We start from the raw sequence: 17,442 nt of genomic DNA on the forward strand, positions 1-17,442 counted from the left end.
TCTGGGTGCAATGGTTCTAAGCTGCTGGAACACCACCGGCTTTTCAGAGACACAATGTGGAGTATCTTCAAGAAATAGGAATCACTCTAGGCCCCCACTAGCCTAGTTTGGGTGAGATTTCTAGAGAATCTTCTACTCCAGCCCCTGCCCTGAAATTCCCTAATCTGGGAAAAGTATGGAGAGAGGGAAGAGAAGTGGAAAAAATGCCACCAATGGCTCGAAATGTAAGGTTTGTTTTTTATTTCTGGCCACCACTTATTGAACACTTAGGTGACAGGCACTGGGCAAGGCTTGTTGTCCATTTCACTGTCTCATTTAACCCTCACAACACCTACATGAGGTTTGAAGTCCCATTATCCCCATTCAGATGGTAAACTGAGGCTCAGAGAGGTTGACTCACTGGCCCAAGGTCACACAGCTGATTAGTGGTGGGACTCAGGCCATCGTCCTTTCCCAAATGCCTTTCATGGTTGTTGAGAAGATCGTGTCAGGTAAGGAACCATGGTGGCTGGGATTTGTTACCCCAGAGTGAGAGAGCGTCCAGGGTGGGTCAGGGAGCATGCACTGAGGGCCCAGACAGGATTTTACAAAAGTACTTTTAATGCAGTTAAGACTGGTGCCACTGCCCTTGCCCAAGCCTGGCTCTGCTGCCTCCGTGGAATGGAGGAAGTGAGCCTCTGGCCACGGCTGGTCGGCTGGGCACCCTGCCCACCTCTGCCCACAGGGTCGGTCCCTCCTCATTTCTTCTTGGTCTTCACCAGTCCCTTCTGCACGAGGCTGCGGTACAGCTCCTGGATGTAGGTGTAGACGCACTTGGAGTCAGGCACCGCCAGCCGCACCATGTCCTCCACCTCCAGCAGCTGGGCGCAGTCGGCCAGTTTCCTGAGGACAGGGTGGGGTGGGGAGCAGAGAGTCAAAGGTGAAGGACATGGGAGCTAGGGGAAGGGGTGGGGCAGCCCGGCGAGGATGAAACCCACAGAATTGTGTGTGTTGGAGCTGGGAGGTGGTCTTGGCCAACAACCCATTGTACAGATGAGATAACTGAGGCCTGGCAGTCAAGACTCTAACTCAGCTTGGTCTGATTCCAAAGCCCCCATTTTCATTGGACTGTGTGGACTCCTCATATGGGAGCAGGACCCTCTGGTCTTAGTTCTACATTAACCCACCCCTTCTACCTGCTGGTCTATCTGTCCTCTGGAGGGCCAGACCCCTCAGGAAGAATTGAAAGGACAGAACCGCAATCCTAGTCAGAGTGTTGGCTTACACCTGCAACAGCTCCATCTTCATTCAGTCTCTGTGTATTTACTGAGGGCCTACAATGTGCCAGGCATTCTTTTAGGAAAATCAGCACTGAACGAAACCAAAACGTCCCCCCTCTCGTGTCCCTGACATTCTTGTGGAAGAAGACAGACAGTAATCAAATGCACGAAGTAAATAGAACATCAGGTGGTGAGAGGTGCTATGGAGAAAAACAAGGTAGGGAGGGAGACAGGGTATGTTCCTGTATTAGAAACGGGGTACTCTTAATAGGGGGCTCAGGGAAGGTCTCAGTGTTAATCATGTGCATATCTGGAGGAAGAGGGTTTCAGGCAGAGGAGACAGCATGTGCAAAGGCCCTGAGGCAGGAGTGCTTGATGTGTTTGAGGAACTGCATGGAACTTAGCAGCAAGTCCTCTTTTTCTAACTTCTGGCTGCTCTCTGGGGCCACATGCTACTCCTGGCTTTGCTGAGGCTGATCATCTGAGCTAAGCGCTGTTGGGACCTTGTAACCATGCGCCACATGCTTTAATCAATGCTTCCCCTTGAATGGTCTCATTTACTTCCCCTCTCCATCCTCAACCAGCAGAAGAGGAACTGGAGACTCAGAGCATTTGGGTGATTTGCTCAAGGTCAAAGTGAGTGATGCAGCTGGGACTCAACCCCAGGCCTGCTGATGCCTCTGGCCTCCTTGCCCTGAAGCTGGATCTCAGTGGTCCGAGCCCACCAGACTGCATAGGTGCTGGCAGAAGGAGAAACTAGGGTCCCAGGGGAAATCCTCTCTTGGGGCTGAGACAGCTGGGCTGAAACCCAAAGCGGACTGACCGGGGAGCTGGGGGAGGAGCACAGACTGGAGGATTTCGAAGAATCCAATGCGGTGATCTCGGCTCCTGGGTGCAGGCCGGGGGCTGTCCCCCACGCAAGAGAGGCAACAGCTTCATTCCCATGGAGCCTGGGGAGCGGGGCTGGGCTCCTCCAGCAGCACAGCTGATCATCGAGCCCACTGGAGGCTCCAGCACTGGCTGTTCTCCCCTCTCATCCCAGGACTCCATGGGAATCAGAGGCGAGTTCTGGAACAGAGGCAGTGGGGTGTGACGGCCGTGGCAGGGGCCCCCTTACTTTGCACACTTAATCTTCACATCAAACCCTAAGAGAGGTTAAGTCAGCTGCCGAGGGACACAGAGCGAAGAAGGAGGCAAGATTCAGACTCAGCACCTCGACTCTCTTCTGCACCCTCCATCTCCACGCATCCCCACCGCATCCTTCCCTTCTCGCTGCCTGATGCCTCCTGTCAGCCCATCGTCGTCACCTGATTATTCCTTCCGCTTTCTTGTGGCCCTGCCTGGTTGGAACCAAGGCAAGGCAGCTGCAGGAGGGGGACAATGACCAAAATGCCCCACAGGCCAGGGGCATTTTGTCAGGGCCGAGCCCCATGCCCTTCTGAGGTTTACTTGGAGCTCTCAGTCCCGACTGGGAGTCTCACTTTCAAATTCCGGTTCTTTCACAGCCCTCCTGTGTGACCCAGGACACCGTGTAACCTTTCTGCTTGTGTCTACACTCTAGGATTTTTGTGAGCATTGAATGAGATGATTCAAGGAAAGCACTTAGCAGAACGCCTGGCACCTAGTCGCTCTCGATTCACGTGGCTTATCTTCATCATGAAAGGTGTCTCTGAGCCCAGGGCAGGACGTGGTGCCCCCAACCTTCTTAGGCCCCCACTCCAGGGCGCTCACCCCATCCCTTGGCAGGATAATGCGAAACTGGAAGGGATCTTCTGGAACATCAAGTCTGGTGGTTTTCAAATGGCATCCTTGGTGCCCTAGGGCCCTACAGAGATGCTTCAGGGACCATCTTGGAAAGGGGGGTTGGGTGCAGAGCTGGGATGCTCCAGGAACCCCTCCCAATCGAAAAAGATCCCCCTTTAATCTGTTTTATATGTTGGGCATTCACTTAATATTTTGTTTGAGGAATCTGCTAGAAAAAAAGAACCCATTTGAAAAGCATAGATCAATTTCAATCCTCTCATTTTGCCATTGAGGCCACGCAGGCCCAGAGATGGGGAGATTGCTGCCCCAGGCTTCCTGCAGGTTGGTGGCCAGACCTAGACTAGACCAGAGGGCTCAGCCCCCGAGACCAAGGTGCTGCTAACATCCCCAGTGACTTGTTCCCTGTCCCAGGGTTTTAGAAACGCCCTCAGCTCTCCATTCCCGGAGCCTCATGGGCCGCACCGTCTGCAGAGTCCTGTCTCTCTCAGTGGCTCAGGAGCCTCTCTCTGGGACTGGAGAGAACGGGGGGCGGGGGGGGGGGCCTCCCGGCATGAGCTCCTTGGGAGCCAAGGCCATCAAGGGGCATTCAGGCCTCACAGGTGGGTAGACATGGGGCCTCTGGCCGAGGCTGGCTTTGACCCTTGGGTGGTGGGAGCGCCTCCCCCTCCCCCTCCACCTGGCAGCAGCCACATCTTTGCCTTTCAGGTTCTTGGGCCACACTGTTCCTCACACCCCTCCTGCCTTTCTGGTACCACCCCTTTCTCCATCCTACCACCACCCCTGACACCCAGCTACATGAGCCTCATCAATAAATCCCCCTCCAGGTTCCAAAGTGAACAATAATTATCATCATAACTGTGATATCATCACTATAATACAGGGACAGCAGCTAAGATTGTTTTGAAGTGTTTGTGGTGGGTTAGGCACTGTTATAGGGACTTTACTTAATTACTTAATTCTCACACTAGCCCTGCAAAAGAGGAAACGTCATGCCCATTTTAAAGATCAGAATATGGAGACCCAGAGAGATAAAGGAGCCTGTCCAAGATCACACAGCGAACAAATGACAGAGTCAGAATCTGACCCCACATCTGAGGCAGCACCCCGTCTGAGACAGCAGGCCTGCCTCTCCTCTACCCCTTACCCTGCCTGCATTTCCTTTATGGCCCCTATCTGCCTGGCATTATACTTCATATGCGTGTGTGTGTTTATGATCTGTGTCTCCGTTTAGAATGTAAGCCACGGTAGCAGTTAAGTGCACGCGCTCTGCTACTGGTGGCCCGGGCTCGGATCCTAGGCGCACATGGACACACCACTTGTCCAGCCATGCTGAGGCTGCGTCCCACATACAGCAACTAGAAGAATGTGCAACTATGATATAGAACTATCTACTGGGGCTTTGGGGAGAAAAAGGGGGAAAAAAAAAAAAGGAGGAGGATTGGCAATAGATGTTAGCTCAGGGCCGGTCTTCCTCAGGAAAAAGAGGAGGATTGGCATGGATGTTAGCTCAGAGCTGATCTTCCTCACACAGAAAAAAAGAATGTAAGCCACGGGCAAGCAGGGATTTTGCTGGTTTCATCCACTGCTGTGTCCTGAAACGGTTCTTGCCGTCAAAAAATGTCTGGTGGATACATGAATGTGTGGCCTCAGCCTCTATCTGACCACCCCACTACCTGGCCCCTGTGAATCCAGCACTCTCCTTAGGGGCCCCCGGGCTCCCACCCACCTCTACCATCCATGGCTCTGGCTTACTCTGCCGTGGAGAAGGCCAGGGTGAAGTTGTGCCGGCGCTGCGTGGGATCCAGCTCAGAGTAGTCAAAGGCATCGGGGAAGAACTTGTGGATGAGGGCGCAGAAGGCCATGCCACTGCTCCAGCTTGAGGAGAAGTTCTGGATGTCCACGTGCTGCAGGCGAGCGGGGCCCAGAGCAGGCCCTGGTGAGCCTCAGGCCAGGGGGCCTGGACTCTGCCCCTCTGAGCCTCCTCTCCTCTGGGCTTTGTACCACTCAGACCCTCCCCAGCACCCCCACCCTGGGGAAGGGTCCCCTGCCCCACCCATGTGTCCCTGTTCCATGCTCACTTCATATTTTTTTGTCATGGCCCGGCACCACTCCAGGAGCATGTTCTTAACACCGCCGATGGCTGCCCCAGCTGCCGTAGTGTTTCGGAACAGGGCAGTGGGGCCTGAGGCTGCCCTGTGAGGGGGGGATGGAGAAGGCCAGGCCAGAGAGGTGCGAGGCCATGGAGGGCTCCATCAGGAAGGAGCCCCAGCCCCAGATGTCACTCCTCCCACCTCGCCCTGGGCTGTCCCCATCGCCCCTCAGGCCTCCCTGCCAGACCAACCGGTGGTTCCCGGGGAAAGCCCAGCCCAGCCAGCTCCTCGCTTGCCTCTTACCCTCCAAACTTCTCCACGATGGCTTTGCGGTTCTGTGCACGGGGCCCCCGGGGCCGGATAGGGGCTGACACCCTGCGCTCTGGTGCCTTCTCCTTCTTCTTCTCCTGTGAGGGAGGGGGCTCCGTGGGACTCTGGGGCACATCACTGGGTGAAGACTCACTACATGGGAAGGTTCAAAGACGTGTGAGAGGGGCTGGGACCAGTCACTACATGGTACAGGCAGGAGGGCAGGCTGGCTGACGGGGGGAGGTCCCTGCAGTCTAAAGAGGCATATGAAGTTGTAGCCCCCACTCTCAGCACACATTTCCTCCATGCCCAGCACTGGGAGGGGGTTGAGAAGGAATAACGAGGCTCAGTCTAACTTTGGGGAGCATGTGGTCTGGGGAGATGTGTGGGCAGAATGAGGACAAGTCTTAGGTCTGACCTGAGTTTGAATCCTGGCTTTGCCTCTTATTTGCTGTGTGATCTTGGCACTGTCATGTCACTTCTCTGAGCCTCTGCTTCCTCATCTATGAAATGGGGACTGGGATACCTGCCTGGCAAGGTGGTTCTAAGGCTTGAGTAAGAAGGGGAATGGAGAGCACCCAGCTGTGCTGCCACATCACTGCTTGGGTGCTCCGTGAGTATTTACTGGTTATCTTTCCTTAAGAAAGTGACACAGATGGGCCGGCCCCGTGGCTTAACGGTTAAGTGCGTGCACTCCACTGCTGGCGGCCCAGGTTTGGATCCCGGGCGCGCACCAACGCATGGCTTCTCCGGCCATGCTGAGGCCGTGTCCCACGTACAGCAACTAGAAGGATGTGCAATTATGACATACAACTATCTACTGGGGCTTTGGGGGAAAAAAAAGGAGGAGGATTGGCAATAGATGTTAGCTCAGAGCCAGTCTTCCTCAGCAAAAAGAGGAGGATTAGCATGGATGTTAGCTCAGGGCTAATCTTCCTCACAAAAAAGAAAGAAAGAAAGAAAGTGACACAGAGGTGAATTTCAGGTCAAAGTAAAGGAAGATTCTTCTAATGACTAAAGTTGTGCAATGGCAAGAATAAGGCTCATTTTATCCAGCATCCTCCAGGCACCAGGCACTGTGCTAAGTATTTTACATGCATTACATCATTTCAGCCTCACAATTTTCCTGTGAGGTAGGTACAATTACTGTGCCCACTTCACAGATGAGAGGTGAAGGGACGAGGCCAAGGTCACACAGCTGGTAAGAGGCAGAGTCATTGTCCAAACTCAGGCTTTCTGCTCATGCTCCTGTGGTTGGATGATGCTGACACCATGGAAACAGGCTGAGCAGCAAGATGAGGAGCCCCTCTGAGAAGCTGTTGGGGATGCTGAAGACAAGGCTTCAGCAGTGGGGTGGGAGGTGGACCAAGGATGCCCCATGCTCCCTTTGCTCCCATGATCTGGCTCCTTTGGTTTCCTGGGCTCTGCCCTGGGATGGGAGGCTGAATGCCAGGAATCCTGGAATATCTTGAGATTGGGTGCTGGGGAGGCCCCGATTCAGGTGATGGCAGACTTTGAAGGGAACGGGTGATAGGAGGAGTCAGAGCTGGGCCCAGAGTTTGACACTACCTGGCTGAAGGACTGGTCTCTCCAGAGGCTGTGGTGTCTTGACCCAACTCATCTGGAGGAAAGGAACAGGAGGGAGGGAAGGTGGGGCTACTCATGATGCACTCCCTGCACGCCCCCTCAGGTAGCCCCTGCAGCACCCCTGGGCTCCTGGGCTCTCACTCACCTGGGCTGGGGCTGTGGCCCTCCTCCGTGGGGCTCTCAGGCCACTCCTCGGGGGAGCTGGGCATCACCCCTGCTCCTTCCTCCGACTGTCTCTCCTCACCCTCTTCCTGCTCTTCATTGGGACTGCCTGGCTCCTGGAATGAACATGATCTGTGTGGGCTCAGCCACACAAGCACCTGCCCAAGGCTTTGTGAGGCCCTCAGAAAGATCTAGAAGGCAGCCTGGGGCCACAGTGCCACACCCCCCACCACAGGTTCTTGATATCAGTGGGAAAAAGACTAGACTTTCCCAAGGGAATAAAGCGGGGGGGGCTTGCTTCCTGGGGGACAGGGGACTCCAGAACATTGTGGGGGCCTCCTCCCTCCTCTCCTCTTCCTCACTCACCACCTGCTCCTCGTCAGCCTCCTGTGGTCCAGCCTTGGCCTCATCTTCCGCAGCAGGCTTCTTCTGAGAGTGCGCCCTGGCCTCTGGGGCATGGGCTTTCTCCTGGGCTTCAGCCTTGGGCTCCTCCGTCTTGTCACTCTCCTCCCGAGAGGCCGTCGTGGCCTCCTTCCCGTCAGCCTCCCTAGCTCCAGCCTTGGGCTCTTGCTCCCCAGCAGCCTCGTCATTCACGTCGGCTTTCGCCCTTGATTCGGGCTTGGCCTCTTTCTCGTCAGCCTTCTGCTTCTCAGAGGCTGGGGTGGTCTCCTCTTTTCCCTCAGCCTCCTTAGGTTCAGATTTGGTCTCTTCTTTCCTGTCAGTCATCCCCTGAGGAGTCGCTGTGGCCTCTTCCTTCCCACGGTCTTCCTTTTGAAGTTCAGCCCCCACTTTGGATTCCACCTCGCCCTCACCCAACCCATTTGCCTCCCCCTCAAATTCAGCAGAACTGCCGTCCTCAGCTGGTGCTCCTTCCGGCTTTCCTGCCCCATCTGGGGTTCCCTCTTTGGCCGTCTTCTCAGCTGTGCCTTTGGCCTCCTCCTTTGCAGAGGCTCCACCTCCCAGCGTCCCCGGGGCCTCTGCCGTTGGCAAGACAGTGGTCCCATCCTCAGAGGGCTTCCTTTCCTTCTGCTCCATCTCTGGAAAGAAAAAAGAAGCAACCCTTCATGCCCCATCTGTGCACGAAGTGAAGGCCCCGCCCTCCAAGAGCGCTGGCCCCAGGAATCTGGGGGCCTGCGGTTCAGTCCTGAGTCCCCCACTACTTGGACATGTGACATGAGCATCCATTTTCCATGTGGTGAAACGAAGGGAAAGAGTGCTGCTTCCCCAAAGTGGGGGTGTCCAGCCACAGTGACCTGATGTTAGATGGTGTTCGCCCAATGGCCCTCTGCAGGCTGTGGCTTGGGCTTTAAAGAACTTTAGGTCACATAATGCCTTTTCAATGATTTTGCCTCTTTTTGATTAAGCCAATGAGGCGGTTCAATTTGATCCTCACATCCTGGAATACCTGTGGAGCAGTTACTCGTCTCCCCTTTTAATGGACTGAGCTAGCCTCGGGCTCAGAGCCCAGAGCAGGCAGGAGTATCCAGATAGAATTTAATAACACTGTTTTGTTTCCATTGTATTTATTTTTACAGTTACTTTCTATTTCTGGCCAGTGATATTGAGTTTCCATTTCCGGTAATGATGTAGAGTTTCTTTTTCTTTTTTTTTTTTTCTGTTGAGGAAGATTCACCCTAAGCTAATATCCATTGCCAATCTGCCTCTTTTTTTTTCTTTTTCTTTTGGGAAAGAGTAGCTCTGAGCTAACATCTGTTGCCAATCCTCCCCTTTTTGCTGAGGAAGATTGGCCCTGGGCTAACATCTATGCCCATCTTCCTCTACTTTATATGGGATGCCACCACAGCATGGCTTGACAAGTGGTGCATTGGTGTGCACCAGGGATCTGAACCTGAGAACCCCGGCTGCCAAAGCGGAGCACGCGCACTTAACTGCTATGCCACCGGGCCGGCCGGCCCCTCGTCCTCTTTTTTTGCTTGAGGAAGATTAGCCCTGAGCTAACATCTGTGCCAGTCTTCCTCTATTTTGTATGTGGGTCGCCACCACAGCATGGCTTGATGAGTGGTACAGGTCTGCGCCCGGGATCTGAACCTGTGAACCTGGACTGCCACAGTGGAGCACGAGGATCTTGAACCACTCTGCCACAGGGCCGGCCTCTAAAGTTTCTTTTAAAAATATATTTATTGAATTTTAAAGTAAGTTAATTCAAAGGAAAACATTCAGGAAAGCAGAATACAGGCGGTACAGATGTAGCTAAATTACAGAGGTGGTGTAAAAATGCCTGAAATTTGGGAGACCCTGGGCCAGCTGATCTCTGCGTCTCTGCCCACTCTGCCAGCCTGTGGTTCTCAGAAAAGGTGGGCCTCGGCATGGAAGAGTTTCCTTTGGTGAGAAATGGAAACGTACTCTCCCTAATCTCTGTAGGGAAATCTGACTCTCCAACTGCTGGGGGTTGTGGGGGAGAGGGAGATTATGACACCTTAATTTGGAGTTTCCTAGTCCAGTACTGTATGTACTGTAGGATCTACAAAAACAGGTGGGTGGGGGGACAGGGCCAGCTCCTTCATCCCCCTGCCATTCTTGGGGGTCTGTTTACAAAGAAAACAATCCCCAAATAGGGTTCAGGGCATGACTCAGGCAGTAAAAGTAGTAGACACTCCTGTCACTGTCTAAAAATACCTCCTGCCCTCTGCAGTGCCATCCTTCTGGGTGACAGTACCCAGGGCACCTGAGTATTTGGGACAGAGGCAGGAAGGCAAGCAGATGAGGGACAGGACTCTGTTCCTGCCTCCCACTCAGGTTTTACTGCCCCCAGACCAGAGCCCTGGGGTCCCTGGATTTGGTGCTCCCCCTCACCCCGTACCAATTTCCTGGAAGCAGGCTGGGATTTGCAAAGATGCTCACACTGTCCTCCAATTTCACCCTTCCCACCAGAGCCCCTCATGGTTCAGCAGCTCCAGCAGATATTAAAGTCAGAGGGGAACAAATGAGCCTGAGAGATGGAATGCAATCAGCAGGGAGCCAGGAGGCCGTGGAGCTGGACTTGACCCCATCTCCTAGTCACTCACTCTGAGACCTGAGCAAGCCCCTTCCTCTCTTGGTCTCAGTGTCCACTGACAATGACAGGATTGGTCTAGATCAGGTTTTCCAAACTCTGTTCTATAGAAAACTAGGGTCTCCTTAAACATTAATAGGGGCTAGGGGAGAGTGTATTCTCTGGCTACAGCTGTTCCAAAAACAGAGATGTACAACTTCAGATATATATACAGATATACAACTTCCAGAGATATACAACTTCATTAGCACTTAAATAGATTCCAGATACCCCATAATAAGGAAACCTTAACTTTGCTTAGCTTTATTTAACTCACTCTTCCCCAAACCTATCTGACCATGGATTGTTTTTCCCTTTGCTTTCGTTTCTTTTTGCTTTGTTCTTCCTGAGGAGCATGTACTGCCCTCTTTTTTTTTTTACAGTTTTATTTATTTATTTATTTATTTATTTATTTATTTATTTATTTATTTATTTATTTATTTATTTATTTATTTTTGTGAGGAAGATCAGCCCTGAGCTAACATCTATTGCCAATCCTCCTCCTTTTTTTTTTCCCCCCAAAGCTCCAGTAGATAGTTGTATGTCATAGTTGCACATCCTTCTAGTTGCTGGACGTGGGACGCACGGCCTCAGCATGGCCGGAGAAGCGGTGCGGCGGTACGCGCCTGGGATCCTAACCGGGCCGCCGGTAGCGGAGTGCGCGCACTTAACTGCTAAGCCAGGGGGCCAGCCCATGTACTGCCCTCTTGAGCCATGCCATGTTTAGCAGAAGAAAGTATGGCAAATGCTGATCTAAATGATCCATACAGGGCCGGCCCCGTGGCTTAGCGGTTAGGTGCGCGTGCTCCGCAGCTGGCGACCTGGGTTTGGATCCCCGGCGCGCACCAACGCACCGCTTCTCCAGCCATGCTGGGGCCGCGTCCCACATACAGCAACTAAAGGGATGTGCAGCTATGACATACAACTATCTACTGGGGCTTTGGGGGAAAAAATAAATAAATAAATAAAATTAAAAAAAAAAAATAAGTGATCCATACAACCCCTTCCTGCCTGTGCTCTTGTTTGGAAGGTGGTATGGAGTAGTGGTGAGAATCACTCATTCTGGAGTCTTCCTACGGTGGGATCCCAGCTCCCACTGTTTACTAAAATTGTGTGACCTTGAGCAAGCTACCTGCCCTCCCTGTGTTTTGATTTCTGGAAATAGAAATAAGGATGGTGGAGAGTTACAGAAGCCAGCGCATAGAAAGTATTGTGAGGCGTGCCCAGCATGGAGGAAGCACTCCGTACACATCAGCTCATATGGTGTAGATTGGCCTCTGCCCAGTCTTGTGCCAGATTAAGGTCCTGACCCAGCCACGAGGGCATTTAGTTGGTAAGGAAAGGCAATGAGAACGCAGAACGCCAGTATGATGATAACAAGCCCTTTTTATACCTCAAAGTGTAGTAACTGGCTAAGACATAGCTGAGTGCTGCAAATATCTTTCCCTTTGTCGATGTACTACACACTTAGTGGGGTGGAGGGGAAGGGCAGGTGTATACACGCGTGCACGCACACACACACACACCTCGGCCATTCTGCGTGTTCATCACCTCAGCTTTCCACCTTCCAGTCTTGTCACAAATAGACAAGGAGTGAAGAAACTCAGAATGTAGAGAAACCAGATAACACTGCCCACCCCAGAGTTAAGAATTCTGATAGCAGTTTACAGCTTACACTGCAGTGCCCTGCTTTATCTCACTACTTCCTCACTCTAAGCCTCCGGAAAGGTGTTATTGGCCCCATTTTACAGATTAAGAATTGGAGGCTTGGGGAGTCGAAGTCCCTTGACTAAAGTCAAAGGACAGGGGCCGGTTCCATGGCTTAGCGGTTAAGTGTGCGCGCTCTGCTACTGGTGGCCTGGGTTCGGTTCCCAGGTGCGCACTGACGCACCGCTTGTCAGGCCATGCTGAGGCAATGTCCCACATACAGCAACTAGCAGGATGTGCACCTATAACATACAACTATCTACTGGGGCTTTGGGGAGAAAAAGGGGAAAAAAAGGAGGAGGATTGGCAATAGATATTAGCTCAGGGCCAGTCTCCCTCAGCAAAAAGAGGAGGATTGGCATGGATGTTAGCTCAGGGCTGATCTTCCTCACAAAAAAAAAAAAAGAAAAGAAAAAAGAAAAGTCATAGGACAATTAAATGGCCAAACCACACTTAGAACTCAGGTCTCCTGATAACCCATCCAGAGCTTGTGCTGAAGATGCTGCTCCCACAAGCTTCTCAGCCAGTGTCCCTTCAAAGTCTCCAGCCCAGGGTGAAGAGCACCACACTGGTGGGAGAGGGCTGTCAGATATGGCTGGGCAGTTCAGCTCTTTCCTTTCTAAGTGAAGAGTAGGCCCTCTCCTTCCTCCTTGTACCCCCAGGAGGCCTTCAACCATCCTGCTTTGTGTCCCAACCAGCACTGCAGGCAGCTCCCCTCTCCCTCTTCCTGTTTCCCTTGGCGGACCCGGAGGAAGAGAACCCAGGAGCCTCAGTTCCAAGCCCCACATAGTACAGACGACACTTCATGGTTCTACTGATACCTCCGCGACCCACTGCTACCCAGTCTGTCTTCTGGTGGTCCTGAAGCTTCACCATCCCCCACCCCAGCCGGGGACCCTTCTTGGAGAGGCAACTCTCAACTGCTTAGAGAGTCTGCCTCCCAACCCACCTGGACTGGTGAGATTCGCAGGGCCCTCTCTACCCGTGTCAGGTCCTCCTCATGGACTGCCACCTGCAGGCTACTCTGCAGGTGATCTCAAGTTGCCCAACACCCCAGGGCTGAACCCCTGACCTCTGACATCTAAAGAGGTTGACATAGTGGTGGAGAGAATTAGAAAGGAGCCTGGATTTTTCCAACCCAAGTGCGGGGCTCTGCTTGGAGTCTCCGGCCCTTGGAAGGTGGGAAAGGGGTTGGCAGATGGAAGGGGGAGCTGGGAAAGGGGCCCAGGGTATTTCCTACCTGTGGGGCCTCTGCCTGGGGGCTTGGGAGCTGTTTCCTTCCTCTAGCTGAGCGGCCTCACTCCCAGGCTGCCTTTAAGCCGGGCAGCCTCTAGCCCCCAGCTCTTCCTTCCCCGCCCCTCTTCCACCTTCCTCCCCCTCCCACCCCACCCCACCCCCACTTCAAGAGCCTTAGGCCACCAAAGAGCATTGTTTACTACCCTGTTGGTACAACACTTTCCCCTGGCCCTCGAGGCTCAGATTTCCCATAAAGATCTGACAGGTGGCACCTTTCAATCACAGCACGTCCCTCCCTCCCTGACCCTGGCAGCATCCGTCCTACGGTCATCTTTCTTCCCAATGTACTCGCCTGGCCCTGGCAACCCTGGAAACCATCTGCAGGCCCCTTTGGAGCATGGTCACCAGCACTCTGGCCTCCCCTGCCCTTCCAGAGCCCAGGCCAGGCCTCCTCTGCTTCCTTCATCCCCCAATTCCCCCATACTCCTTTAAATAGTCCCTTTTGCTCTTCCTCAGACAAAAGCAGCTGTTGAAGGGTGGGCTAAGGAGGGGGTGAATGGGACAGCTGCAGACTTGGGGGATGTGTCTCAGGGATCACACTGGAGAGAGATTTGGAGCGGGGAGGGGCAAAGAGAAGAGCCATGGCTCAAGTTGATGGGTCGCTGGGCTTAGAGTTCTAGAAAATACAAACCTGAGTTCTATTTTGAACTGAAGTGACTGGTACACAGTAGGCTCTGAACAAATTTTTATACTGAATTGAGATTTAGCTCTGAAAAAACAGAATAAATCTTTGCCTTCTCTATATGCCCTGTGATCTGAAAAAGGTACTACTTTTGGAGAATGTGTGCAGGGGACACCCCTACCACTGACAAAGCTTGTGACTCCTCCAACTGCCTTCCCAGGTCCCCACCACTTGAGCCATACTGGCCTCCTTCCTGCTCCTTAAATAAATTGATTCCTTTCCATACTCAGGACTGTAACCTTTTTGCTTCTGCTTATTGTGAGATGGGTTTCTTCTCATTCTTCTAGTCTCGGCTCAAATTTCATTTCCTCAGAGAGGTCTCCATGACCTTCAGTTCCTCTCCATTATTTCAGCCTGTTTTATTTTCTTCATAATATTTATTGGAATCCAAAATTCCCTTATTCATTTCCTTAGTATCTGACTCTCTCACTAGACTCTAAGCTCCATGAGAATAGGAATTTTAGCTACCATGCTCATGGCTATGTGCTCAGGGCCTAGCCAATCACCTGGTTCATATGAGGTGCTCAATAAATATATATTGAATAAATAAAATAGCTAATAGAAATATGGAATAGGAACTTGGGGCCTATGCCTGGGATGATCTGAAAGCCAGGTCTGGGTACCAATGGTTGAACAGTCCGATATTGATGGTTACCAGATGTCTCCTTCACCCATCTACAGTTTATCTGCCCAACATTGGTGAGCTTTTCCACACATCTCTCTGGCCTGCTGTTCTATCTGACCACCCCACTATCTGACCCCTTTGAATCCAGCACTCTCCTTAGAGGGCCCCCGAGCTCCCAGCCAGCTCTGCCATCCATGGCTCTGGCTTACTCTGCTGTGGAGAAGGCCCGGGTGAAGTTGTGCCGGCGCTACGTGGGGTCCAGCACAGAGTAGTCAAAGGCACTGGGGAAGAATTTGTGGATGAGGGTGCAGAAGGCCATGCCACTGCTCCAGCTTGAGGAGAAGTTCTGGATGTCCACGTGCTGTGGGCAAGTGGGGCCCAGAGCAGGCCTTGGTGAGCCTCAGGCCAGGGGGCCTGGACTTTGCCCCTCTGAGTCTCCTTCCCTCTGGGCTTTGTACTACTCAGACCCTCCCCAGCACTACTGCCCTGGGGAAAGGTCCCCTGCCCCACCCCTATGTCCCTGTTCCAGCCTCACCTCGTATTTTTTTGTCATGGCCCGGCATGAACTGAGGTGGAGAAACCAGTCAGGAGACTACTGCAGTAACCCAGCAAGATGGTGGTGGCTTGGACCACAGCATCAGCAAGGCAGGTGAGGAGAAGAGATGCGAATGGTAATAGTGGATGACAGTGATTAAGACCGTGCCAGCCTTCTTTTCTAGCTAATAGAATAACCATTCTGTTCCAGCCAATGGTGTTCTTATTCTCTCATCTCCTGCTCATCTCAGGGAAGTCCACCTAGGCTGTCTCTCATGAGTGGTCAGGGCCCATATGAGATCCTAGGTGACAACGCTCCATCCCTTCCTCTGGGGCTATGGTCTCACCCAAGAGGATAAGACTGACTCATGGTGAGTAACAAATACACAATCCCCCTCTGGGAGGTTGGGAGGCTGGGAATGGGGAGAACACAGCATAGAATGAGGGACCAGAGCTTCAGCATGGTCCTGACAGAGGTCAGCAGTTTTGGATGATGTATCTGGATTCCAAAGAGATCTTGGAAGGCTGGGGCTGTATAAACTGTCTTTTACAAGAAGAAACTTAACAGGGACAATTGGAGACTCCTACTTAAAAGGTCCTCAAATCTCCAACTGTATAAATATAGAAAGGAAAAGATACAGTCTCATAGTAGATGTTAACAATAACATCATCATCAGTAAGAACAATGATTTCCCAGGTGGTGAGGGGAGGGGAAAACATGGAGTTGCTGTTCAATGACTGTAAAGGTTCAGTTAGTCAAGACGAATAAGTTCTTGAGATCTGCTGTACAACATTGTGCCTACGGTTAACAACATTGTATTGTGCACTTAAAAGTTTGTTAAGATGGTAGATCTCATGTTAAGTGTTCTTGCCACATTAAAAAAGAGACAGTTTTGAGAAATTGGGAGAAATTGAATATATGCATTAGATTATATTAATAAATTACCATAATTTTGAAAATGGCATTGTGGAAAAAAGACTTTATCTGTTAGAAATAAAAATAGATGAGGAAAATATGGCTAAATATTAACAATTGTTAAATCCTGATGATGGGTATGTGTAAGTTCCACATACTGTTCTCTCCTCTTTTCTGTATGTTTTAAGTTAGCCCTAATAAAAGTCTAAAAATAAAAAAAAAAAGAACAATGATTTGTATTGAGCGTCTGCCATGGACTGGGTGCTTTAAGTACATTATCTTTTTTGTAATGATTTGTTAAGCTTTTTATTTTGAAATAATTATAGGTTTACAGGAAGTTGCATAAATAGCACAGAGAAGGTATTGAAGGTTAAATCTTACTTAAGATTTATCCACTGAAGGTTAAATCTTACATAACTATATGCACTATCAAAGCCAGGAAATTGACATTGGTAGAATGGTGTGTATAGTTCTATGACATTTTATCACATGCATAGATTCGTATGAACACCTCCACCATCACCACAAAGATCTCCTCTGGGCTACCCCTTTAAAGGCACACCTCCCTCCTCCCCTCACTAACTCTAACCCCGGGCAACCACTAATCTCTTCTCCATCTCTACAATTTTGTCATTTGAGAATGTTATTTAAGTGGATATACAGTACGTAATCTTTCATAACACCTTTCATAACCTTTCATTCCTCTTGTAAGAACTCGTCTCCTTTTTCCATGCAATTTCTTAATATTCCATAATATGTTGACTATATTCTCAAAAGCAAAAACCAGGGCAACATATGTCCATTAAAACATATGTACGATAATATTGAAAGCAGCATTATCATAATAGCCCCAAACTGGAAACAACCCAAAAGTCCATCAACAGGAGAATGGATAAATGAATTGTGGCTTATTCATACAATCAAACACTAGACAGCAATAAGAAAGAATGAATAACAGATATGCATAACAATATGAATGAAATCTTACAGACTGCATCGAGTTAAAGTCAGGCACGAAACAGAAAATCATGTATAATTCCATTCACATGAAGTTCAAGTGTAGGCAAACCTAATTGAAGATGATAGAAGTCAGAATAGCTGTTAACTGCAGGAGAGGGGGTGTTGACTGGGAAGGAACCTCAGATAACTTTTTAGAGTTCTAGAAGTATTTTGCATCTTGATCTGAGTGGTGGTTTTAAGAATGAATATACCTTTAAAAATTAAGCTTAAGATTCATGTATTTTACTCACTTTGCTGTATGAATGTTATACCTCAATTTTAGTGTCAAGTTACAGACTTTGACATAGATGAGCCCTTAGAGCAGAAATGAGGCCCAGTGATGAAAATCGGACTTTCTTGGGCAATTAGGAAAGCGTATGGTGACCAATCACATAAAGTGTCCAGCCTACCTTCTCCAATGGGCAGTGTACCCTTGCATCATTAATCTGCATCTTCTAAA

At 50.8% G+C, this 17,442-nt stretch overlaps 1 protein-coding gene across 1 annotated transcript; it reads right to left on the reverse strand.

Annotated features, from left to right (window-relative positions):
* Positions 1-579: 579 nt before the first annotated feature.
* Positions 580-13,232, reverse strand: SMTNL1 (smoothelin like 1). Its single transcript, XM_087422910.1, has 8 exons — positions 13,171-13,232; positions 7,538-8,208; positions 7,155-7,287; positions 6,992-7,043; positions 5,417-5,575; positions 5,102-5,216; positions 4,776-4,927; positions 580-882 (listed from the first exon to the last, which is right to left on the reverse strand). The coding sequence occupies exons 2-8, from the start codon at positions 8,204-8,206 to the stop codon at positions 738-740; spliced, it is 1,425 nt and encodes a 474-aa protein (XP_087279036.1). The 5' UTR covers positions 8,207-8,208; positions 13,171-13,232; the 3' UTR covers positions 580-737.
* Positions 13,233-17,442: the final 4,210 nt, after the last annotated feature.

Source organism: Ceratotherium simum, chromosome 34 (genome assembly GCF_057802395.1).
Source record: "Ceratotherium simum simum isolate JZ-2026a chromosome 34, ASM5780239v1, whole genome shotgun sequence".
Taxonomy (NCBI): Eukaryota; Metazoa; Chordata; class Mammalia; order Perissodactyla; family Rhinocerotidae; genus Ceratotherium; species Ceratotherium simum.